The sequence below is a fragment of the Heliangelus exortis genome, chromosome 3 (assembly GCF_036169615.1).
Source record: "Heliangelus exortis chromosome 3, bHelExo1.hap1, whole genome shotgun sequence".
In the NCBI taxonomy this organism is placed as follows: domain Eukaryota; kingdom Metazoa; phylum Chordata; class Aves; order Apodiformes; family Trochilidae; genus Heliangelus; species Heliangelus exortis.
Window position 1 is genome coordinate 18,579,660 of NC_092424.1, and position 26,540 is coordinate 18,606,199.

Sequence of the window (26,540 nt, forward strand, 5' to 3'; positions counted from 1 at the left end):
GTACTGATCATATGGTGGGACTGAACAAGCTGCAAAGAAGAAACAGTCTCTCAGGAAGAGGGATTTTAGTGAAATTCTTTCATCTGAGTGCTTTCAAAGTCTTGTAGTTCCCTTAACTAGCATGGTAATTTTAAACAGGAGGTGCCCAAATCCATCTGGGAGAAAAATGCTCCAGGAGATTAGCTAGAGTCTCCAGAGAAAAATCATGTCCCCACAAAAGCAGCCTGGTTCATAAGCTTAGCTGACCTCTGAGCAAAGCACAAAACTGCTACAGATTGCTCATTAAGATAGATGCACAGTGCACATATAGGGCCAGAAACTGGTACAGGCAGTTGGTGGAAAATACAGTATGTAGCCATAAGGTCCTCAAACCAAACCCCATGAGATCCTCAAACCAAGAACTCCATGTCCAGAACAGACTGCAGCAAGTAAAATTGCCTTACCTTTCAGTCAATGTGAGCCACTGGAGGTCCTCCAAATGCAAACCAAAACACACAAACAAGAGCAAGTGTGACATTCAGAAGCTGTTTCAGTGCTTATGCTTCTCTAAGGTTTGCACCCCTCACCTCAGTGTTAGGGCAGGAAAAGAAATAAGAGAATGCAAATGTATTCTAACTTGTGGAGGTGGGCAGGGGGAATAAATTGAAAATAAAGTCCTAAATGTAGAATGACACATACGAGCTGTATTTTGTAACTTTGAGGATAATCTCAGCTTCTTTCTGAGTTGAGGTGAGACATCACAACTTTATATATTAGTCTTGCTTGCTTTTACCTTTTTAACAAATACTGGGCCACCCCTTCAGAATAAGTTTTACAAATCTGCAGACTTTTAAGAAGTTATGAATTGTCACAGGCTTTGGATTCCAGAAGAGAACTGATGACCAGCAACTGTAAGGGGCAGCACCTGGAAAGCAGCTGTTCTTTCCTCACAAAAATAGCACACTTAAATAGGACAGATTTTTTAGGACAGATTTGCTTACCTTCTCTACAGACCTTGAGGGGGAGTTTATACTACACTTTTTCCTTTCCATCACCAATACAGATGCAAAATAATGAGGTATCTGTTTCGTTTTGCAGGGCATTTATTTTGTACACAAAGTTTTTAAAGCCAAAAAACCCTGAAAATTTTTAGCAATTCCCTGAAACCAACATTTTCTAAATGAACATAAAAGTTTGGTTGTACTACTGCATTTAACAGCTCACATAGAGTAAATTGAAGGCACTGGAATAACAAGCTTTTTCTGCTACAAAACACTTTCCTTGAAAAGCTTCCATAGCATGAACAGGCTTTGCTGTTTTGTATTCAAGGACCAGGCCTTCTCCCATTTCAGTTTTAATTTGTTTGGTATTGACAGCTTTACCAGCATTGCTAAAATTAGTACTTAGTCTTACAGTAGCTTCAGATGGAAGGCCAGGAACTATAGCTTGCAGGTCTATTGTTGACTCCTCTCCAAAATTGAGAACCATCATAAAGATTCTGTCTAACCCATCCAGTTCCCTGACATACACAAAAACATTGCTGTCATTCCAGATGTAGCACATCCACCCCCGACTGATGGGGAGCTCATTGCTGCGGAGTGAAGTCAGCTCTCTGTACAGATTCAGAGTTGAGTTGGACCAGGTCACCTGGATCTGCAACAGGGAACATTAACAAGGTCATTTCCTCTGAAATGTACAGAATGTAGGGAATATTACTTGCCTCACACCCACACAGTCTGCTGAAAACACGGCTATTAAAATTCCATTTTGACAATTATGTCTCTTCAGATTTGCCTGCAAATTCCACTGAAAAACTGCTTTTCTTTGTTCGTTTCCTTGGCACTTGAAGACTGTCAGAGGTTATTAGGCAGGACAGAATTTGCCCAGCACTAATACTATTTTTTCCTCCTGCAGTGTTCTTATAGTATCATTTATCCAGGAGAAAGTGACAGCCATTCAAAGCTAGATACTGAACTTTTTTCACTGAGTCTGTTCCACTAAAGTCACGTAATTTGTTTTGTGTTTTATTTTTCCTGAGTATGATTCTGGTCAGCACAATCTGTTGAGTCACTGCTCAACTCCCTTGACAAAAAATTTGTACATGCTTATGTTAGGATATGGTCTACATTAAGTTAATGTTACCAGCACAGTCCTTTCTATAGCAAGAGAAGTAAAAAAAAGACCAGATTTCAATTCAATATTAATATCTTTTTAATTATTTTGAAAGAGCCAAATTCTCACATCTGCATTATAATTGCAGTTGCCCTGCTTAACTGAACGTAGGTGAAGTAGACTCCTTGCTCTGAATAGACCCCTTGCTCATGCAAGAATTTTGTTTTCTAGTAAAATTTGTAGTATTCGGTGCCTTTTTATTTTCTTTCCTTAAGTTTGATCTTAGTAGCTACACTACCAATTTCCATGAAGTAAAAAAAGCCAAGGCAAAATACATACATAAAATATTTCTAAACCATGTGTAGAGATACCTACTTCAACATTTACACTTTGGTAGTCGGAGTTAACAGGTAACCAGCTACTGTTGCCTTCAGTAAAACCAGCATTAACTTTGCCATCCCACTGCATAGGTGATTTCTCTGGAAAGACCACCTGGAAAATAAACTGGTGTCAGGGCTACTACCAAGAAGCTACTTAATTGGTATATAAAAAGTTATTCCATGAATAGTGTATTCTCACGTCTTCCAAATGATCACCATTTCAGTACTGCTTGCTTTGGTTTTAGTTAAAATATAAAAGGATAGAATTCTGCTCCAAATCCAAAGAGAAAATAAGAATTAAGACAGTTTCTGAAGTGGAGGATAATGAATGGGCACAGGGATACAGCATCACTGGGTAAAATGTGGGATTCCCAAGAGATTCTTAGTAGAGTTGTGTCCCCTCCCAACCAGTTGGTTGGATAAAAGTTTTCTAATGACAGGTAGGATATTCTGATTAATATCTTAACATGCTGTGAGTGAATATATGAGGTAATGAGTCCTAAGAGGAAATGCTGTTAAAATAACAGTAAACAACTAGTAAAGGCTATTCAGTGTCTTTTCTTTTGTAACCATCATACTTTTCACCTTAGAAGGGTTATTTGTGTTAGTAAGATATAATTATTTCCAAGTGCAAAAACTATTGAAAACCAGGTTTTAGCTGATTAAAAACTGTTAGTGTAGGAACTCTGAATTTCTCATTTTGAAGAACTCAGAAAAATTCTGAAAAAGCTCTCTCATTGTTATTGAAGAGCTTGCCAAAAGATCTGACACTTAAATGTAATTATATAAGAGGGCATAAAATATTTTGCACATACTTTGAGTGTTTGTTTTCCATGAAAACTGTTTTTCATATGAAGGGCACTTTTCAATGCAATCTTTCAGAACAACAGCTCAACAAAAGAAATTGTCACTTTGCTTTGTGACATTTTAAATAATGGGTTTCTCCTTTTAGCATGTTCTGAAGAGCAGGGGGGGAGAAATCCTAAATTTTCAACACTGTTAATACTCCCTTTCATCTTTACCTCTTTCAGCTTCTCCTGAAGTGTTTCAGACACTGAGGCTAAAAGCTATCCTAAGCAAATACTCTCCATCTTTCTAAGACACCCACTAATCAGGAAATCTTCCTCTCCAGCCTGAAAAGTGTTACAAAGCCATGAGCTTTGGGATTTTTCTCACTAAAAGAGAAAAACCCCTGAGGAGCCGAGGGCAAGCCACTTTTCTGAAGAGTATCATTCTGTCAGCAGTAATTAGCAGCAGGAAGAAACTGCAGGAGGTATTTTGACCTAGGTGTTTCTCAGAGGAAATGAGATTTCCTTTTAAATCAGAGAATCATTTCCTCACAACTGAATCAGACAAACCTGGTGATGATCCTGTGCTTCTTCCCATTGTACCTCTTTACCTTTGGCACAAAGATAGCCAGCACGGATGGCAGCAGCATCAGAGGCTGTCTCATTGCCTAACTGAGGCTTCCAACACTGAAAGCAGCATCTGCCATGGGACCCATGGTACTCAAAAGCTGCCATAAGAGGCAGAGTTGAGTTCTTCTGTTTTGGGCATGACCTTTTCCAGTCATTTTGGACAATGAGACACATCAGAAGCCAGGTATGATTATAGAAGAGACAAGAAATTACAGGGACTGAACATGAAAACTTTTAAATTACACAGGTCAGCACAGACACTTTGCTTTAATCCCCTAACCTTGGATAAACTTCTGAAAAATTCTGTAATCTAACAAACACAAAATCCTATCATGTGAGACTTGATCAAGTGAGCGAAGCACTTGGTTCCCAGGCTCAAGTACCAATATCTTCTCTAAAATGGGATCTAAAAGACAAATCAAAAAACCCTGCATGACAAGCAAAAGCCATTTCTGTTTGCCACCAGGCAATGCTGGGCAGGGGCTGCTCTGGACACCCACCCACCCCTGTCTGGAGGCCCCTTCTTCAGAGCCTGGGCACAGGGCCACTGCTATGGCTTAGGTGCCTGTGCACAGTCTGAGCAAAGCAGGCTGCAGGAGACACTGACTGTAGCCACAGTCTCTCTTGAGCTCTGATTTCTTTCAAAGACCAGGCAGGAAATTATGGATTTTGACATAGCAATTAGGGTATCACTGTGGGAAAGAGGAGGTAGTGGCTTTGTTCCTCTTTCCTTGGATGATTGCAACACACCTCTCCTAACTACTAGGCCAGGCCTGGCGTTGGCACTTGCTGCCCTTTCTGCTGAAGCAAAGCAAAGCAACACTGCTGCAAACCAAAGGAAAACTGATCTGGCAGACAACAGAAATTTAGGAACCATGATAGCAGTCTGGCAGTTCAGACATGCACCAAAGCTTTGGTTCTGCTCTCTGGCCTGGCCATTTCCTTGTGCTGTTTTGCAATGAGGAACAATGAAAACCATCTGGTTAGATAAGGGCTGGATCTGGTCAACTAAAGTTATTGTCTTTTTTTAAGTTCTGTTACTCAAAACTAGACAACAGGGTAAAAATTTATATGCTCTTCACTTACGTTTTCTGATGCAATGTTCTCCATGCCTATTTCTTCACCATAGTAGGTCACAGGAGTACCAGGGAGGGTTAAAAGCAGCATGTTTATCACATTGACATACTCTTTTCCAAGACGAGATGAAACTCGAGCAGAGTTAGGGCTTCCAACCTGAAAAAAACCATTGTAAACACAAACTATAAATTTTCATGGATATGTGAAATTAGTTAACTAATTTTACAAGATTCTGGGGGTGGTTTCCTTTTTACTTTCCCCTCCAGACCTGTGAGGGCAAATATGTTTTATCTTGGTGCCAGTACAAACTTCTGAGCCAAATAATTGAGCACACAGAAGCCCTGCCAGCAGCACATGAGGCAGAAGTGAGGAGAAATGACAAATAAATCCCCATGATCACAGTTCCCTCGGATTTCTGCTATTTATTCTGCTGTGTTAATGCAGTGCTTGCTTTGAAAAGATCTCTTGCACATCCCAAACATGCTTCCCATCAAAGACCAGCAAGGTTTTAAGTTAACTGCCCTCAGCTGCTTGCTCTGCTCTTCCGTGGTGCTGGGAGGTTTCCAGAACCCATTGCACTGAGTCAGCTTCACACCCAAAGCAAACTGCACCGATCCTGTCCTCACTGGTAACAACTGGGACCACAACAGCAGAGTTTCAGGTGGTACCTACCACGGCTCAGCCATGGGCTCAGGATACTGCTGATCCCACTGAAATCAATGGGCAGGGCTGGGGGAGGTTTCTGTCACCAGAAAAGGAACTATCACCTATGGGTTTCTATAGAAACCTTTCTGTAGAAAGAAGCCCTTCCTCTAAGAGTTGATCTGGATCTCTTACCACCCAGTTTGGCCATTTTCCTGCAGGCATGTTTTTCATCCATAGGTTGACAGCCTCAAAAATACTGTTGCCTGATAGATTTTTCATGTTAATTAGGTTGAAATTGAAGGGGAAATCTACTTCTTGAATAAAAGTTGTTCCATAAAACATCATTGTAGCTTCAATGTCTTCCTTTTCATCACTATCTGAACCCATAAACCTAAAAAGAAGTGCACAAAGTACAATTTTCAGCTCATTCTTGGTTTGTACAGAGCAGAAGGAAGTTAGGGATGTAGTTGGACATAGTCAGGAAATAACACAGCATTAAGAACTCTGCTCACTTCCCTCCTCCCCATCAAAAAAGATGACTACAGCAGATGAGACAAGGAGAAATATTACTTGGAAATTTCTGGGGAAAATCTACAATAGTCAACTTCTGGCTCTAAGTATCCAACTCAGTCTTACCTTTCTGAACACTAAGAATATTCTATGAACTCACACCCACATCACTTCATTCCAGCAACCTCCATGCTTTCTCAGAAAAGTACCTGGGGTCCCCCAAGTTGAACACGAGCCAGCAAGATGCCCTTGCAGCAAAAAAGACAGATAACAGCACCCAGGGCTGCATTGGGAGTGTTATCAGCAAGTCAAGGGAGGTGATCCTTCCCTTCTACTCAGCACTGGTGAGGCCACACATGGAGTGCTGTGTCCAGTTCTCAGCTCCCACATACAAAAAAGATAGAGCCATGCTGGAAAGAGTTTAGCAAAAATCCATTAAGACAATTAAGGGACTGGAGCATCTCTCCTATGAGGAAAGGCTGAGAGAGGTGAGACTGGAGAAGTTTCGACTTCATCAATATATAACAATATCTGAAGGGTCATATATAACAATATATGTGTAAAGATGACAGAGCCAGGTTCTTTACAGTGGTTCCCAGTGCCAGGACCAGAGGCAAGAGGCACAAACAGAAACACAGGAGGTTCCTCTCAAACATCAGGATACATTTTCTCACTGTGAGGATAACCTGGCACATGTGGAGGCACCCTCCTTGGAGATGCTCAAAAGCCACCTGCTCAAGAGAATCAGCTCTTGGTGGCTGTGATGAGCAGGGCATTTGGGCCAGTTAACCTCCAGAGGTCTTTTCCAAACTCAACCATTCTGTGGTTTTAACAGTCTCTGAGTATGTCTCACACAGATGACACTATTAATACTATATAATAAATCAGACACAGTGCTGATTAATTACAGTCTCTGTGTGGTCCAAATGATTGCCCATTTTCCTTACTTTTGAACAGTCCATAGATACAGCAGAGCTACCAGGGCCAATTAATTTCCTTTCCCTTGCACATCGGGAAAGAGATAATATAGCATACAAACCACTATTTGCATTTGAAGAAGAAAACTTTTAATGGCATACTATGCTAATAAACAAACCATTTTCTTGTTAGCAAGAGGGTAAAAAATACTAGAGAAAAATTCAACAGCTGTACCAAAGATTACCTGTATCGTCCAGGCTCACTGCTGAACTGATTCATGGTTTGACGGAAGCTGCGGATGATATCGTGCATACCAACTTGTGTGGTTGTGTAGTCATGGTAGAGCTGGGAATAGTCTGTGATACTTTCCTTAAAAAAGAAGGCAGTATTTCCCATTAGTTAAACAGTATTTTAGATTCCAGAACTCTCCAAATTCTTTCCATCCTTCCCTGAGGCAACGCAACAGTGTAACTGAGATGCGTTTAGCACACCAACACTAACAGCACGGATGTGAACTGCACTTGGGCACCTCTGGAGATGTAACAGCAGAGGGATGATTATTTTGGATCCTGTCTGTTAAAAGGGAGAGCCCACCCACAGCACTAACCCACTGAGTCCACCTGGAGTAGCAAAACCAGAAGGTGCTACAGCCACACAACAGGCTGAAAAGATGGACAATGTTGATGTAACTTACAAAGACAAGGACACTTGTGGAGTTGACCAGTTTTACACAATCCCCACCTTCACAGGGGAACAGTGTCTTGGTACCAGCACTGTGCATGAGAATCATACAAAACCATGCAAACTCAGCAAAACCATGCTCCTGAATGTGTCCAACCACCTCCCACTGTGACACATGGACAGTATGAGGGGAGCTTGTTTTACTCCAATTGCTGCTAACAGTGTAGACAAATACATATTAGTGACTTCCATGGTATCCCAAGCAAGAAAGAGCTGAGCTTACCTCCATTAGTGGGCTCCCTAAAGACAATCAATCAACAATTAAAATCACAAGACCAGTCTTTTTACAATCTTAAGTTCAAAAGCACATCACTTTAAACAGAAAATTCAAAGCTACTGTGTTGGAACAGAAATACAAAGGGTCTGTGGACAATTCTCCTCTCACAAGCAGTGCTCCTGCTTGCACCTACACCCTCAGCCCAGGGGCTCCTTTCTTGTATGTTCTGCAGAGAGCACAGAAGCCACCTGCCTTCCAAAGAACACGACTGACTCAGTCTTCCTAAAGCCACTATTAGGACCAAAAAGAGTAGAGACAAGCACTGCCTTGCTCCAGTGGGAAATACAGGAAAAAGACAACAACAGAACAAATATACATTACTAGATTCTGGGACTTGTTCACTCGAGGTTCATCCCGTAGATGCGTTGCTTCTAGAAGATATTTAACAGCACTGAAACTAAACCCATCGATGCCTTTGCCGAGCCAGAATTTGATAATATCCTAGACAAAAGCAAAAGTTGAGAATTTCAAGTGAATCTATCCCATTCAAAATAACCCACACTTAAAAAGATAGCTAAAACTGTTAGTAAGCATTAGTATGTAACAGTTTATTTTTTAATTTGTACTTCAAATTTTATTACAAGTTGAAGTGTTGATCATGTTGATCTAAGGTCAAATCAAGATCTAAATAAAGCATGTCATATTATTTCATCCAGTAAAAAAAAAAAAAAAAAAAAAAGAAGACTGCTTTGAAACTTCTCCTGTAATTCACACAACCAAAGCCATGGCTTGGCTCACTAAAGGCCATTTCTTATCTCGGGGCTCGGGCTCGTGCTAAGCACTGCTCTTGAACACTCATGGCTGTCCCCAGTTAGAACACATTGATTCAAATATGCAAGAAAATGTTGATCTGTACATCCCTTGAGCCTCCAGTCTTCCTTTTACACATCAGAGCTCTTAAAACATTTGGTCTCTTTTATTTGATGGATGTGAAATTATTTATTTTGAGGAATATTTGTTGATTTGCAGGAAAATGAAAAACTACTATCCAAGTTAACTATCAATTTGTAATTTCACTATCAAACTCAGTCACTATCAATAAAATTATACTGCAGTAGCTATTATATTGCCACAGTCTTGAATGCTGAAGTTTTAACAAACAACAAAGTTCAGTCGCTTGAGTGGTTTCTGCAAATTCTGCAAATGTTTTAGACCAGATACTCTTCTTCATCTGAGAACAAAAACTTTTTTTTTTTTTTAAAGACAGCTATTGAATTGCCTTTTTTAAAAAAGTATGAAGTACACTTGTCTTAATAGGCTGGAGTAGAACTAGTCCACACTGAAGCTTTACAGATTTTTGTTTGGCAAGTTAAGACTCCTCCTTACCAAGCTGTACTTTCTTTGTAGGCCCATTCTGAAAGTAGCAGCTCTTGAGATATTGTCTGTCAAACACTGAATCCACTGAAAATTAATTCATGCTTACGCATGTGCTCATCAGAAAAGCAACACAGGTACTGTCAGTGCTTGCACTGATGAGGTACTTGAGAAGGAGGATCTACTTTTATTTATGCAAGAAAGCCACAACACACTGGCTGCCAGGTTTCATTGCTCTTGCACGCCCTGTGGATAAACCAGACCTGAGCTTCTCACAAGAGCCCTTTTGCTTCCTGCACAGTCCTCCTAACCTTCTGAAACAAGCTTTTTAATTCAAATACTAAGCAAAAATTATTAAACATGTTGATAAATTATTAAATAATCATTATTAAACATGTTGTTCATAAAATTATGTTCATACGCACCATTTGGTGATGCTAAAGGTTGGTGTTACAAGGCCAAACTCACTTGCTTTCTTTTTATTTCTTTGCATAGGAAATGCAGTATCTATTTGCTACAGAAGCTTCACTAATATATTGGGTACCATTTAAAAAAAAAAAAAAAAAAAATTAGCCAGACCATTAAAAAGTATGACCATTCAATGGAAAAAGGTGCAAGTGGCAAGATGTGGCCTTAGAGCAAGTATCAAGACACAGAGAGGTTACTAGTGGAGTTCTTCAAGGATCATTCTCAAGAGCAGTCCCATTTGATACTTAAAATTAAAAAGTATGACCAGAAAGGCCTTGCTTCTTCAAGCACATGCAGTACCCACAGTGAGGGGAGAGGTCCCAGAGAGGCAGTGAGACCATCACAGCAGAATTGGGCAGCTGTGAGGACTTCCACAAATGCACCAAAATTCAACAGCACAAAGTAGCAAAGACTTAAGGACTAAATCAAATACCCGAGGTAGCTGTGTTACCCGATGGGATATAAAACTTAAAGGTGAGGGGGAAGGCAAAGGCAGCAACTCCCAGGTTCCCCATTTCCCTGTATTTTCCTGAATTCTACGTTGTGTGCTGGGGGATGTGGTGCAGACCAGGACGATGTTCATCAGAGCAGCACCCTGCCAGCTGAGGCAGGCTCTGTGGCTGCGGGGCCGTCTCTCGCTCCTGTCAAGTCCTCAGGGATGTAGTCAGATCGAAACTCCCTATCTCCCCCTTATCCACCATCCCAGACACTCCTTGTCATTCAAATCAGCATCGGGCGATTTCTTGAAAATGCGAACAACTTTGTGCTAAAGCAAGGTGTCATCCCCACCTCTGACTGGCTAATTAACAGCTCCTTGTATCAACAGAGATAAAAACTTCTCTCCAGTTGGGTGATTCAGCTGTTTCAGCACAGATCTCAGAGCAAGAGCTGCTTTATCTTCCATGTGAATTCTGCCAGTAATTGTTGTCCTTAACACAACATCCAAACGTGCAAAATGCCTCCATCCTTGGCTCCTGATGGGGACTAGAGCTGGAAGCAGTTACCTGCTTCAAGACAGCAGTCATCTTGAGTTATTTGATTACTAGCACTAACTTGAAAGCAAGTGACAGCAACAGGACACAGAGGGCAAGTGCCCTGTGCTCCTGTACAAAATCATCCCCGGATATCTTTTCTATTAAATTTGTTTAATTCTGGGCATTTACATTTCAGAAAAAAACCTCAGGCTGCAGGAGTAAGTAGTGGCTAAGGAAAGGGATGGAGAGTCTCTTGCTTCAGGGAAAAGCCTGCCCCACATAATCTAGCTTAACAAAAGCTGAAGGGGGATGCTGTCAGAGCTGAAAAACAAAGAAACATAAACAAGGGTGGGAAAAGCTATTTCAGCTGAAGGACAGGTTTGGGGAAGTATGAACAGTTTGCAATTAAGGTTGGGCTGAGGGCTCCTGAAGTATCTGTGACCAAAAAATGAAGATAAGACTTCAGTGGGAGGAGAAAGCAAAAGGAAGGTCCTTTAAAAGTGCAATAGACTGCTCCAAAAACCCATCAAGATCCTGCCAAGAAATTGGCAGAGCCGGGGATTTAAGCCAGCAAAAAGAAACAATAATCACAACTTCTTAAAATCCAGAGATCAATACCCACTGTCACAGCTTCCACTCAAGGACAGTTTCACTTGAATTTTTTTTTTTTTTTTTAGTGGCTTGAATTTAACTTAAAAATAATTGAACAAAGTAGTAGTAGTAGACTGTGTACTGGGAGTGTTACACGATAAAGTCTGATTTTTGCTTATAAACTTAACGTTTGTCTAGACACCTTTCACTCCAATAGTTTACACAAGCTGCAATCCTTGAAATACTTCCAACTAGACTGTAACTTGTGTAGCACAAACAATCACAGAAATTAAGTACAGAAATAGCAGCTTTGGGGTTGGTGCAGCAGAGATGGGTTACATACTTACATGGATTTCTTGTTGGACAGCGAGGCTGCGGAAGTTTAAGTCTGGCTGTTCTTTCCCAAACTGGTGAAAATAACATTGCTTTCTGACATCATCAAACTGCCAGCTGGAATTGCCAAAGATACTAACCTGCTCATATAAGGGGGATATAATCAGAACCCTTAATTTGACCAACATTTACTCCAGTGCATACTTCAAGATGTGGTGCAGTACAAACATATAATAAAGCAAAAAAAACAATTTATTACATTTTGAGTAGATTTTGTTTCACATTCCCTTCTCCTGCTAGTTGCTCTCCTTTTAGCCATGCTTCACCATGTGTATTTCTTGTTCAATGTTCTGCTTCATTGGAGTTTTTTGAGTAGACTTTAACTGTGAATTGTTTGGAACAGAGTGGAAAACATTGGTGGAAACTTTTTTTGCTTAATAGTTTTTCTGAAAGCTTATTAAAAATAAGCTTTCTTAACTTTGGTTAACTTTGTGCTTTCTGCAATCTGGTATTCTCTCTTGAAGTGCCAACAACAGTCAACATGTTAATATGCTAACTTAACCTCTGTAATAAAAGATTCAAAAAGATAAGACAGGTCCTAAGACTCAAAGGTTTAAATTAAAAATTTTTTCAAATTACACTAACTGGTACAAAATATTAATTCCGACTTGAGTTTTTAGAATATACAACTCGCTAATCATGCAACTATCAGTTCAAACATCAAATAAATACATTTGAAATAGGCAACCCACTTTCTGGCCTGATCACCTTCTAGAAAAAGGCAAAAAACCCAAGAACACACTCCTTTGTTTCCCTCCCCATCAACTACGATTTCAGAGGAGCTGAGATGAAGTTTCTAGAGTGCCATCTCCATCCCAGACACGGGATGGAGAATGTGTGAACAACTTGTGTACAACTATGCCCTTTTTTTGTTGTTTAATGAGTGACGATTTAACACTGAAGAAAAGAAACAAAAGTAATTTTAAAATTCTATTTGATCTGGCTTAAACCTTAATCTGCACTGGTTTGTTTAGTAACATCAGTTTGTACCTCCAACAGTCAGTTATAACTCAGTGTACATTGGGACATATCGTGTCAGTTCTGTTGCAGCTGCCCTGGCTATCTGGCAGCTTGCATCCTACTTGGGATTTCCATGTGTCCTTTTCCATGCTTACCCAGTTGTTTGGAGGTTTGACTGAACCAGCAGCTGCTCCACAGTCCTCCCAGATGTAGTAGTCTGTGTACTTCCCAGTCCGGTTGCGACTCAGCTGAAACCATGGGTGTTTGTCACTGGTGTGGTTTGGTATTAAATCCATTATCACCTTTAACCCTTAAAAATCAAATCATAAAAAAAAAAAAAAAAAAGCCCACAACCATTACTTTCAGCCTTTTAAGACAAAGGTCACATTTTTGCTTACTGTACTACCAGAAGTGTTTGGACTTCTTTCCCAAGTCTGTCAAAAGAGAGTGGCTCCTGCTGGAAGGGTTTAGGCTCAAGGGACTGGTGAGCACATCACATTTTGCACTGGCACAGCCCATTTTGCTGCTGATATGGGAATGCACAAGCACTAACAAGAATCTCTAGATGACTGATGCAGTTGGTCTAATGAGAGTCTGCAAGTAGCTACAATGCATCTTGCTGGTACAGTTCCCCCTTGCCCATTGCGGGGGAGAGAAGGAGGGGGGGGGAAAAAAAATCAGAACTGGTTTCTGCTGTTATGAATCACTTGCACTAACCCTGATTTCAACATCTGTCTCCCATTCCTCAGGTGGGAAAGGCACTAGTCTAGCATCAGTGGACATGATGTTCTTCATCTTTCTTAAAGGCTAGGTATTTTTTGAAAACTCAGAGGTTCTTGGAATATAGCTATATAAAGCCATCAGGGGAAAGACCCAAGCAAATATTTGGTCTAAGGCATAAACACACCAACCAAGGATGCAATTGCAGGAAGGAAGTGTATGTTCCTCCCCAACCCCTAATTGTTTTCCTGCTTTATCCAGAAAACACCCATCAGCCATAAAATTCATCCAGAAATAACTGCATCTCAGCCTTGATCCCCCACTACTGATGTCCATATCCATGTGTACCAGGGACAGTATGTCACACTCCCACCCACAAACATCCCTGGAGGGGACCAGGCCTTGCAGAGGACATAAGACAGCCTGACCCTCCTGCTGCAACTCCTCACAACTTCAGTCCTGCTCCAAGCAATACCCCAAGGGCAGGAAACAGCAACCACTGCCATTGTGTTGCTGTGGAGGTAGCAGATACCCTTCACTGGCACCACCATCTCTTTCTGCCCCACGCTACCATGAGGGAATTGCCAGATGCACAAATTGTAATCTTAGACCTTAAGCTAGTGCTGCAAAGTACACCTGTATAACAAGTGAACACCTTTTTAATAGATATTTTGCTTAAAGTTGCACCTTACCTCTGTCATGTATGGCTGCAAGTAGATCCTCAAAATCACCCATTGATCCGAACATGGGATCAATATCATAGAAGTCTTCAACTCCATATCCAAGGTCCTTTAATGGGGACTTATAGAAAGAGGTGATCCAGATGGTTTTTATATTCAAATACATGATATGGTCGAGTTTTTCTTGGATACCTATTTAAAAGAAAAGGGCATAATCTGTTTCAAAAAGACAAAAATATTTTGTTTAAGTAAGTTTGCCATGGGCTCTCACTCAAAGATGGTACACAGGCCCCTTTGATACATAAGCATCCCATTTTCACTGATCTCAGGTAGCACAGCAACCTTGACATCTCTTCAGGGACAGCATGAGATCACAGAATAGGAACCAATGAAAGCCACTTTTACAAGGAAGACAAAGTAGGAATTAAAAAAAAAAAAAAAAAATCAGACCAAAACCCATTAATATTCTATATTATAAAAATATTTGATTTACTAAATTTAACACTCACTTCTGAAAAAAAGTTGCTTTCCGATTTCAAGGAACTTCAATTAGTCCCCAGACCACCCAAAGGAAAGCTCAACTTTAATGCAAAAATCATACATTCTCTTTCCTCAGGAAAAGTCTCTTGTGGGGTTTTTCTGTTGTTTTCTGTAATGACACCTTAACTCCAGCCTCCTCTACTATTCTTAAACCTAAATCTTACCCATCTTCCTGACTACTGGCATGCAACTAAAGAAACAGTTTCTTCACATGCCAGTAGAATATGTTATAGCTACCATTTCTTTTTTCAAAATCTATTGTCCACTGTGCTGTTGAGTCTTCCCTTTCTGAAATGTGTCAGCTAAGCTACTGATAAGTGACACTGCCTCTTGGTATCAGGTATTCCTTCTTAATGCATTCATAAGAGCTCAAACACACCCAGACAGTGAACAAAACAAGTATCACAACTTTCTTCCTTCTTTGTCAGTTTTATTTTTTCTCATTTTTCCTTCTGGTGAGGCAGCCAATCTAACACAGCAAAGTACCCAGCACCACTCATCCTTCCTGACCTCAGTTTTGTTTCTAAACACCCATTCTAACTCCAGCCTTAGACTTAGCAACTCGAGCAAGAAACTCCTAGATTTATTCACACCAGTCTGAGTTCCCATTAGTAATAAGTCAAACAGATTTTCTTCCTTTCCATTAGGGTGGCTTTCAATATTGGACTCTATGGCAATTTACTTTTATGTTTTTTAATATATCTATGTTAAAGATATATAACAGATATATCTATATATAGACACATTAGATAACATGTATATCATATGTTTAATACACATGTTTATCAGGCACACACATTTATACCTAGACAACTGCTATGCAGCTTTGTGGATACCAAGAATGGAAATTCACCCACCTTTCAGATCCCCATTCCCATCCATGTTGCTGTCCTTGAAAGAACGAGGGTAGATCTGATAAATAGGACTGGCCTGCCACCAGTCCAGGCACTTTGGAGAGAGAGCAATAATTGCAATTGTGGCACACACAAGCACAACAGAAGCAGCAATTATGAGCCAGAAGAGAATCTCCCTGGTCACTCTATATCGGGCTTGGCTGGAAAACTTCAGCAAGACTTCCTTTGGCATCCCTGCATAGGGCTTCAACACCAGCTCCTCCGTAGTCACTGGGTCCACAGGAATACTGCAGGTTTTTGGAACTTCTTCTTGGATAATGGTATCTGTGTCCTTGTCATCAAGAGCCTCATTCTGAACAAATCCATTGTTCTCCACACCTCCCTTCTCACTCAGCTCCATAGGTGAGCTCTTAGCCTCCTCCTCAACCACTTTACTTGATGAGTCTTGTCCTGGAGACTGACCACAGCAAGGAAGAGTTCCAACACACCTTCCTTCTGTGAAATAGATGCAGCCTAATTAACATCTGGGTTTATAGTCAACCCTGACTAACTGGTTAAAGTTCAAAAAGACAAAGAGGGCAAAGTGCTCCCACTGCTCAGTGTAATGGGCATCTTCTGCAAGGTAATAAAATGCTACAAGAAGGTGAAATCTTTCAGGGACATAAACTTATTGCTTGTGTCAGCCAAGCAGTTATATTTATTGTTTTCTATCCACTACCTCAAACTTCTAGCCCTTTTGACAGCAGAGGAAAATATGGGGTAAAATCTAATAGATAAAGATTTACTAGATAAAATCTAGTAAACATGCAGTTTTCCAGACTGGTTGTTGTCTCCCCTGCCTCAAGCAGTCTGAGCATTAATGAGTAATTTAAACACAGACAGTGAGAAAATGAGGTGTTGGCAACTTCTGGCCCCAAAGCAACACACAATGCAAACTAAGAAACAAAATACAAAAGCTGGTTGCACTTCATTTCTCACAACTTGGAAAAACAAAACCCCCCAAACTAACCCAGCCCAGCCCATCCACAACTCTTAAGCAGTTAAAAAGATAAGCACATACCAGTCCTGTGATTCACTGCAGGTGAAAGGTTGCTGCTTCTATATCTGTGCTGGGTCAGGATGGAGAGTTCTGCACAGGCACAAGAAGGACTCCAGAGGGAAAACTCAACTGCTCACTCTTTTTGTTTTTTTCCAGGAAAAAAAATAACAAACCCCAAACCAAAACATTTTTCTTAAAAAAAAATTGTTAGAAGGAGAGTGACCTTCCCTTTCTCCATTTTCTACTACTATAGTCAGGAAAAAGCATCACCTTCATAAGTGTGTAGAGACTAAGCCCCAGATGCCCTAAAGCCAGCAAGGAAACATCCCCAGAACAGTATTTTCCAGCCTCTGCTCAGGCATACCAAAGGAATCACAAAGAAATAAACATTTGCCAAGGAGCTGCCTTATCACATGTAAAATCAAACACATGCCCATGACCCTTAGGGTCAGTGTACCAGGGACACTCCCAAGAGCAACTGCAGTGGAGGAAAGGTTGTTTTGGCCTCAAAAAAGTATTTATTGATTTGTCTCAAATCACAAAAGATGTTTATAACCTAATAACTGACAAAAATACAGCATGAAATATTGAACTGATGCAAGAACATGTTATTTGTTCCATAGGTGAGCTAAGAAGAGGTCTTTTTCTCTGACAGATTTAATCCTTTTCTTCCCCTTCCTCAGGCTGTGCAGTCAGGCAGCTGTTGGAGCATTTGAGACAGCAGCAGAAGTTTCAGTGCCTGTCATTCAGCAGTGCTGGGAAACTATTTGAAAGTATCTCCCTTCTGTGTAATGATTCTGCAGTTTTAACATCTGGTATCAGTACCTTGTAAAGGTTGCCCAGAAGGTGCAGGCACTGGGGGCTTAAAGCTCTTACTCAGTACCTGGTCTCAATATGTTGCTCTCAGTTTGCTGTATACTTCAGTCATATTTTCCATAACACAAACCAGTTCTCCCTCCCCCCTTCAAATCACTTCATTTCAGTGATTTCAATTCAGATTAAAATAGCAAATGGGGAAATATAAAGAGGTTTTAGATTGCACCATATATATACCTCAAGATCTTAGTACACTCCCCCCCCCCTTGCTTTTTACCCAGGCTAAGGAGTTCTAAACAAGTCTGTAGCTTCCTTCCCAAAAGCTCCTTCAAGCATCGAAGAGAAATGAGAACCAAGGAGAATCAGAGGCAAGAGCAAAGGACAACTGAAATTTGTCCTCAGACATGTGGGTCAGCCAAGGCAACAGGGCTCAGGATGGTCAGGTGCACAGAAAGGGCTCCAGGCCAGAGAAGTCCAGGAATTCACTCAAAGCACTCACAGTTGTGAGTGTTAGGGTTTTTTTGTTGTTGTTGCTTGGGTATTTGTTAGTTTTGTTTGTATTTTTGGTTTGGTTTTCTTAACCATAAGCATGTTTCTAAACAGTGCAGCTACCACAATACACAAACAGAACTGAGAATACAGATTTATATTTTAACAGATATAAAACCAGTCACAGAATATCTATGTACATGCTCCCCTCCTTGATGCATATGACCCTTCAAAAGCCTTATTGCCCACCAGAGGAACAAAGCCAAGTCTACCAGATCACAACATTCTGCAAAGCCAAGGTCTATATACCAAGGCTTGGCTCCTGCTGTGATATTTAGAAAGAAAGAGGTAAGTATTATGGAAAGAAAGTTAAAGACATCACTGAAAAAAGTCAGCTAGGAGTAACACTGAGAAGCAGACTGTGAACTAGTTATGTAAGTAGCTGTGTTGGGTTTTTTTGCTTGCTTTTTGTTAATTTTATAATAAAAGCATTTCTGGCATGTCAGTGGGACACAGAGGTATTTTATTATAACAAATGGCTACTCCACGGACAATGCTACATGACTACAACTTAAAATGCAGCTGCAACTTTGTGTAATTCGCCAGCATTTAACATCAATTTAATCAACTCTTACCCTGTTTGCTCTGCCTTGCATTGCCCCCTGCCTCGTTCCAGGTGAAGTGTTCAGGCAGCTGCACAGTGAACCAGACTGGGAAACGGATTTGGCTGAAAAAAAAATCAGTAATTTCATTCTTCAGACAGCTCTATTGCTAATCCACCTGGTCCCTGTGAGACTACGTAAATGCTTCTGCCAGCCCAGCACAGGGAGGAGGGACCAGGGGACAGGGAGGAGAGGCAGGGAGAGGGACCAGGACACAAAGTACAACTACTTGACTGAGCAACTCGGCCAAAATCATAGCCTTCAGGTCTAACATTTGGCTTAGCTCATTCCTGTCCATCCCTTAGAGATAAGTCAGGGAGTAGAAAGCAGTTAAGTCTCACTCACACAAACGCTGCTGGAATAAAAAACTTGGAGAAGGTTTAAATTCTGCCAATGCCTCTCCTCACCAGCATGAAAACTGCAGAAAATCAGGGACCTAACCCTGCACCCGAGTACTACAGCACTGCCACCAAAACACTGCTGAATCTCTGGTTCCAAATGAGTATTTCAGCCCTTCTGCCCCCCTCCCTTTCATTAAGTAAGCTGTAAACTTAAGGGTGATAATGACCTGCATGGATGTGTGCCTTTGATCTCAACATATAGCTAGGTTAACCTTTGTATGCATACTTCTAAGAGCTGAAAAATTTAATTTTTTGTTACAATACAATTTAATATTTTGTTAGTCAGAAGCTACCACTGCTCTCTTTGTGCAGGTGGCTGGGAAACCATGAATTTCCCCTTGCGAGGGTTGCAAGGGCCAGGGCCTGCTCTGCTGACCCTGCTGCACAGGAACCACAGCATTGAAAGAGACCCTCTTGTCCTAATTAATCCCTAAGCAACACTAAAGGTTTATTTATACCTTAAGTAGGACAGATCACATTTTAATTGCCAAGCATCCAGGTGCAGAGAGGAGGATTACAGTGCTGAGGCAGCTGAAGGCAGCATGCAGGAACCAAAGGCCATCTATAGGTGAATCCCTGATGCGCCAGCTCAACCTCCCTCTGGTGGTTATGATGCACCCAAAGATACAGGGACAGAGGGAGTTATTTCAACCATCCTGGTAATAACCAGGATGCTGTCTTGGTGAACAGTTGGTTTTTACAGCTAGACGTTAGATCGGCTCCAGATTGCTAAGTAAGAGCTGCAGCACAAGCAGCTATGCTCAGGCTGGATATCTAGACCAGACTGTTAAAAATTATTCTAGAAAACTTGGAGGGAAAAGACAGCCACTACATCCAGACCTAAAGAGAGGGCTGGATGCACCTACCCTGGAGTACAAGCTCAAGAATCTGGTATCCCTGTAGCTTTTTCCTCATACACTAAAAATAAAACTACATAGATATTTTCTTTTTATTATTGACTTTCCATAACCCTTCTCAACTCGAGGAGTTGTTCCCCACAAAATTATTTGATAAAGGGAAACTGAAAACTTCATCTTAAGAGAGGCAGATCACCAGCAACTCCCACTGAGCTTTAACTTTTACCTTTTAAAATATATTTTACATATGCAGGCATTATGCTTCTGGCTTCCTCTCAAGCAATTCTGAAACGGTTCCCTCCTGAGCAATTTTATAGTTTAGCAGGAGTAACTAGCCAATGCAACTGCGTTAGCAGAATCCACTGAAAAGCATTAAATAGTAAAGAAAACACTTCACATTCTGTGCCAGTTATTCTGTTTACCTCAGGGTTAGATAGGGAAACAAAACCAATCAGTATGTGGGCAGTAATAGCTGCTATCTTCACACAGATTGCCATGGTTATTTCTATAAGATGGAGGGATTAATTTCCACAAGTATTTCTTATATATAATTATTTAGATGCACAGGCTGACTAAGTAGTCTGCTGTTTGATGCTATATAACTGCCAAGTAGCTTGCCAGTTATTTGATGCCATACCTATTACAAAGAAAACCACAGAGGAGTGATTAAGCACCCTAATGTGCTAAGTGTAGGAAGATGTTTATTGTTAAAAACTTCTCTTGCTTAATGCTTTTTCATTAAATGGTTTGTTACCACTGGAACCAACTTGACATAATGCACTTTACCTCTAAATATAACTTCATTATTTACAGAAGGAGGGCCAGCTTTACACCCATGGTTGTCATTTTTTCCTCTGCAGCTCCCACAAGACTGATGGACTCCACATCCTCCCTCGATGCTGAGGGCACCCATCAAGACCTGGGGGTGCTGGGCAACACTCAGCTCTGTATGAGCCAGCAGTGTGCCCAGGTGGCCAAGGAGGCCAACAGCATCCTGACCTGTATCAGGAACAGTGTGGCCAGCAGAAGTGATTGTGTCCCTGTTCTCAGCATCGGCGATGTTGCACCTCAAGTGCTGTGTTCAGTTCTGGGCCCCTCACTACAAGAAGGACATTGGGGTTCTGAAGCAAGTCCAGAGAAGGGCAAGCAAGCTCATGAAGGGTCTGGAAAACAAGCCCTGTGAGGAGAGGCTGAGGGAATAGGGATTGTTTAGTTTAGAGAAGAGAAAGCTGAGAGGAGACCTCATCACCCTCTCCAACTATCTGAAGGGAGGCTCTAAGGAGGTGGGTGTTGGCCTCTTCTCACAAGCAAATAATGGTAAGACTAGAGGACATGGCCTGAAACTGTGCCAGGGAAGGTTTAGACTAGATATGAGAAATAATTTATTTACTGAGAGAGTAGTTAGACACTGGAATGGGCTGCCCAGGGAGGTGGTGGAACCACCACCCCTGGAAGTATTTAAAACCATGTGGCACTTCAGGCCATGCTCTAGTGGGCACGGTGTTTTTTTTCTGGGTTGACTGTTGGACATGGTGACCTTAGAGGTCTTCTTCAACTGTGAGGATTCAGTAAATTGAGAAGCTCTCAAGGAACAAGTTTCTGATGTGGATCCCGATGGATCCCTCAGCATGTGTGAGGAGATTCCTGCCATCCACCTTGCCGCCTGAAGTCCTGGAGGAGGGTAAAATGTAATTGTGTGGGATACATGGTTTATTTGGTACCTTTTTGGTTTTTTGTTTTTTTTAATGCTCTTAGCCCACTAATGGACTTTCCGATTAAAGGTTAATGGTAACACTGTAATTAGCCACTGCTTGGCACATGTGATGCTTCAGGGGTGGGTTTCAGGGGAAGAAGGCACCTGGCCCATGCCCCCATGGGTGATCAGCATGGCTGGCTTTTCACACCATTTTTAACGATTACAATTATCCTTCAATTCTTGCTGTTAGCATTGCTGCAAGAACAGCAGCACAAAGAGCTGACTCCTCCTGGATGCCCTTCCCTACAGGGGGTCAAACACTGTACTGAAAGGCACTCCAGGTTTGTTTCGCCTCCAGAAAGTACCTCACATAACTGCATCCTTCCCAAGCTACACTGTTACCACTCTTAACCTTTACACCATTTGTCCATAGCACTTCTGCCCTAGAGGGTGACAACTGTCAAAGAATTGTCTCTTCCAGTCCTTAAAAGCTGTTCCAGTGAGAGAGGCAGACCTCAAATTACCCTTGGATGAACTGGGGATGTTTCAGCACAGTAATTAAGGCCTGGAAAGACTGTTTCTGAAGTTTTGATGGCTACATACTCAGGAATGACTTTTCAATCCCAAACCAGGGTTCATATACCCAGTGTGTAGGCTGATAGCACACAGAACCAAGGTATCAGCAATTTACTAGACAGAAAGGGCTCTAGGGGTATTCCCACAAAGCTTGCACACACAACACTGGAACAGTCATATATGTATACTTTGCAAATTAACCTGTTTACCATATTCATTGCACTCTAGGTTTTTACTGTTGTTTACAATCCCTTATGTTAAAGCTGATTGGTGTAGGGTATCCTCCATTTAAAGGTACATTGTCTTTTAATCTTACCAGGTGAACTCAGTGGGTGGGGGTCTTCAAGCAGAGGCAGGTATCTTAACTGATGGAGGCAAGGTTTTCCTATTATATTTTGTCAAGTTCACCTAAAGGACACATTTTTAGCTAATTCATGCAGTATCATAGAATCATAGAATTGGCTGGGTTGGAAGGGACCTCAGAGATCATCAAGTCCAACCCTTGATCCACTACTGCTGCAGTTACCAGACCATGGCACTGAGTGCCACATCCAGTCTCTTTTTAAATATCTCCAGGGACGGAGAATCCACCACTTCCCGGGGCAGCCCATTCCAATGTCTGATCACCCTCTCAGTAAAGAAATTCTTTCTAATGTCCAACCTAAACCTCCCCCAGCACAACTTGAGACCGTGCCCTCTTGTCTTGCTGAGGGTTGCCTGGGAAAAGAGACCAACCCCCCCCTGGCTACAACCTCCTTTCAGGGAGCTGTAGAGAGTGATGAGGTCTCCTCTGAGCCTCCTCTTCTCCAGGCTGAACAGCCCCAGCTCCCTCAGCCTCTCTTCATAGGATCTGTGCTCGAGTCCCTTCACCAGCCTGGTTGCCCTCCTTTGGACCTGCTCCAGCACCTCAGTCTCCTTCCTGAACTGAGGGGCCCAGAACTGGACACAGGACTCAAGGTGTGGCCTCACCAGCACTGAGTACAGGGGCAGAATCCCTTCCCTGGACCTGCTGGCCACGCTGTTCCTGAGCCAGCCCAGGATGCCATTGGCCTTCTTGGCTACCTGGGCACACTGCTGGCTCATGTTCAGCTTCCTGTCAATCCAGACTCCCAGGTCCCTCTCTGTCTGGCTGCTCTCCAGCGACTCTGTCCCCAGCCTGGAGCTCCCCATGGGGTTGTTGTGGCCAAAGTGCAGGACCCGGCACTTGGCTGTGTTGAACCTCATCCTGTTGGAATCAGCCCAACTCTCCAGTCTGTCCAGGTCTCTCTGCAGAGCCCTCCTGCCTTCCAGCTGATCCACACTTCCCCCCAGCTTAGTGTCATCTGCAAATTTGCTGATGATGGACTCAATCCCCTCATCTAAAACATCAATAAAGATATTAAACAGAACTGGGCCCAACACTGATCCCTGGGGGACACCACTAGTTACCAGCCGCCAACTGGACATGGCGGGAATATAGTTATCAAAGATGAAGAAAAGGCTGAGGTATTTAACACCTTCTTCGCCTCAGTTTTCAACAGTAAGACAGGTTGTCCTGAGGACAGCTGGCTTCTGGAGCTTGTAGAAAGAAACAAGAATCTGAACAGCCCCCCTGTAATCCAGAAGGAAACAGTCAGTGACCTACTGAGCTGCTTGGATCCCCACAAATCTATGGGACCAGATAGGATCCACCCAAGGGTGATGAGGGAGCTGGCAGAAGAGCTCACCAAGCCTCTCTCTATCATCTGCCAACAGTCCTGGCTCACCAGGGACATCCCAGATGATTGGAAGTTGGCGAATGTCACGCCAATCCACAAAAAGGGCCGGAAGGAGGACCTGGAAAACTACAGGCCCATCAGCCTGACCTCAGTGTCTGGCAGGGTTATGGAACGAATCACCCTCAGTGCAATCACACAGCACCTGCAGGATGGGCAAGGGATTAGACCCAGCCAGCACGGGTTTAAGAAGGTCCTGTCTGACCAACCTGATCTCCTTTTATGATCGGGTGACCTGCCTGGTGGATGAGGGGAAGGCTGTGGATGGAGTCTACCTGGACTTCAGCAAGGCCTTTGACACTGTCTCCCACAACATATTCCTGAAAAAGCTGTCAGCCCAATAAGCCCACTAATGTAACTAGTACCTGGTTTTAGGTTTCTATGTTCCTTCTATCCCACTGTCCTGTCAAAAGGTGATTTAAATAATTTACTTATTTTTGTTTCTTTAGTTTGTTAAAAATTACATTCATAAGGATTCTGACATCAGCTTGGTGTTACTGAAAGATCCCTGAAATGGAAAATTCATAATACAGCCAAGCAGAAGCTCAAGAACCAGATGTAGCATTGCACTGCATCATTACCACATCTATACCCCTTTTGCCACTAAAAGACAATTATTTACCTTCACCAAATAGTAACTGAAGAGCAAAGTACTTCCTCATGTGAAAGGATGAAAGGATTTTCAGGAAAGAGCTGTCAAGTGAGGAATTCTGTGTCCTGCAGGGCTGACCCTACATGACCATAACTATACTATCTAAGCTGTGCTGCTTTTCAGTGCCTCAGCTTCCCCACCTGCAGGCATTACACAGGCAGTATCACAGTTCTGTACAGCACTCCACTCAGCCTCACCAGAACCTGGAATAAGTTTAATCCTTCCCTGTCTCAATCAGGGCATCCAGACCTATCTCACGCCAACTCATTTGCTTTTGTTACAGAAATCAAATCGGTGGTATCTACTCAGTGCTCCTCTGAGATAATTTCCTGCTGAAAGAGCTCAGTTTATATCAGAAACCTTTGTACAGAAAGTTTCATTCTGTACTACTGATTTGCATCCCAAGGCTTTTCCAGTGGTCGTCTGTGACCAACAGTTACCTGGCTTCAGCAACAAAAATATGAATGTGTAAAACTAATGTGAACACAGAGAATGAAAACAAAGAATAGGAAGTACACATTTTGGCAAAGCAAACAAACCAAACCATGTTTCTCCAACTGAGCTGGACTGACTTAGCATCCTGCATGGCAAGACTTAGTACATACGTAGTTCTGCATTCAAAGAAGATGCTCTTGGGCCAGGGCAAACCAGACCTCTGCATCAAACAAACATTTCACAGCTACAAGAAGTAATTTCCAAATATTTTAAAAACTAAAACTTCATATTAGCCAGAGAATGCAGAGACTAAAATTAAAGACAATCCTTACTTTTTACAAGTTAGAAGAACTGCTAAAAAACTAATTTAAAGATTAACCTCTAAACACAGCCCTCCAAATCTCCCAATGGGCCTTTCTTCAGCCCAAGTTCTCCCTAGTTCCCAACCAGCCATGCTGCTTTCCTCTTACAGACAACCTCAGCACATGCACCCCTCTTGTTTGCAGCCTCTCTTTCCTCTTGCTCCCACACCACCTCTCAGACATTAACTCCAGTTTCTGTACTGTCCCACAGCTGCTCTGCTATAGGTGCATGAAGCACCTCTCAACTGTACATTTATTGTACTGAAGTCCAAACCCAATGGGAATAAAAGAAGTGCACTTCTCCACCACTAGGAAAATACTGTAAATGCATGCAGTATGTGACCAAGGAGTGTTCTTTGGTGAGCTGTGTTCAAAAAGCACTAGACAGCAGCTCACAAAAAAAACCTTTCAAGAGGCATCTCCGAAGTGATCCATACATTTCAGGGTTTAATTGCCATTAAAAGCTGGGTTTAGTTAATTTTAAAAATTATTCTTGCTATATTGAGACAGTCACTAGCCATACTTAATTTTCTGTATTGTCTTCTTTAAGGTTAATTTGGGGAGTGTATGTATTCTTCATTATACTATGTATGGACTAAAAAATTACTGAATTTATTATGCTTTGCATGGGAAGGTTAATTGTTTCCCCTCCCCCCCCCAAATACAACAAATGGCCTAATCAGGCACAAAACTCAGGGCAGATTTTTATTTCCAGATAACACTACAGTTGTCCCTAGATCTGTCTCCCTTCATGAATAGCACACTTCTTGCTAAACACCCAGTCCACCTCAGATGCCTCTGCCATCCTATCCCCTATGTAAAGGTACTTACACTGCAAGGCAAACCACTTCATTTCAGCAAGGCCAAGATGAGTCTGCAGTGCTGCAATGCCATAAGTGTAATCCTCTGCAGCTTTCCAACGTGGTCACAGATACTACTGCTACTGGAAAAGAACACCAAGATATTGAACTTCCTTAGTTTTGAAGTATTTCTCCCCACTGCTTTTGAAAAGTAGTAAGGCACCAGTTCTGAATAACATGTTGAACGGAAGCCCAGGAGACAGAAGTACCCACAGAAATGTTCCTAATTTTTTATTTGAAAACAGAATACCCTTCCCCTGGACAACTGTATGCACTTAACCCAAGCCATGCTGACTACCTCTCAGCTACCATATTTTTATTTAGAAGTGGCTCAAGGTCAAGTCTCATTCATGTAACATTTCCTACCTCTTCCTACCCTGGCTTGAAGGA

At 41.9% G+C, this 26,540-nt stretch overlaps 1 protein-coding gene across 1 annotated transcript; it reads right to left on the reverse strand.

Moving 5' to 3' along the window:
- Positions 1–1,064: 1,064 nt before the first annotated feature.
- SLC3A1 (solute carrier family 3 member 1) lies at positions 1,065–16,700 on the reverse strand. Its single transcript, XM_071739475.1, has 11 exons — positions 16,612–16,700; positions 15,555–16,046; positions 14,170–14,349; positions 12,913–13,067; positions 11,752–11,877; positions 8,379–8,498; positions 7,284–7,408; positions 5,804–6,002; positions 4,976–5,122; positions 2,467–2,583; positions 1,065–1,632 (listed from the first exon to the last, which is right to left on the reverse strand). Exons 2-11 carry the CDS (start codon positions 15,949–15,951, stop codon positions 1,192–1,194), a joined length of 2,007 nt encoding a protein of 668 aa, XP_071595576.1. The 5' UTR covers positions 15,952–16,046; positions 16,612–16,700; the 3' UTR covers positions 1,065–1,191.
- Between the last annotated feature and the right edge of the window lie 9,840 nt (positions 16,701–26,540).

Excerpts from the sequence above, each read along its gene's own strand:
- SLC3A1 (XM_071739475.1), bottom strand. The coding sequence starts at position 15,951 with ATGGAGCTGAGTGAGAAGGGAGGTGTGGAGAACAATGGATTTGTTCAG. Across the intron at positions 11,878-12,912 it reads TCAAACCTCCAAACAACTGG|GTTAGTATCTTTGGCAATTC; the intron begins GTAAGCATGGAA and ends TTATATGAGCAG. Across the intron at positions 8,499-11,751 it reads CTGTCCAACAAGAAATCCAT|GATATTATCAAATTCTGGCT; the intron begins GTAAGTATGTAA and ends GCTTTTGTCTAG.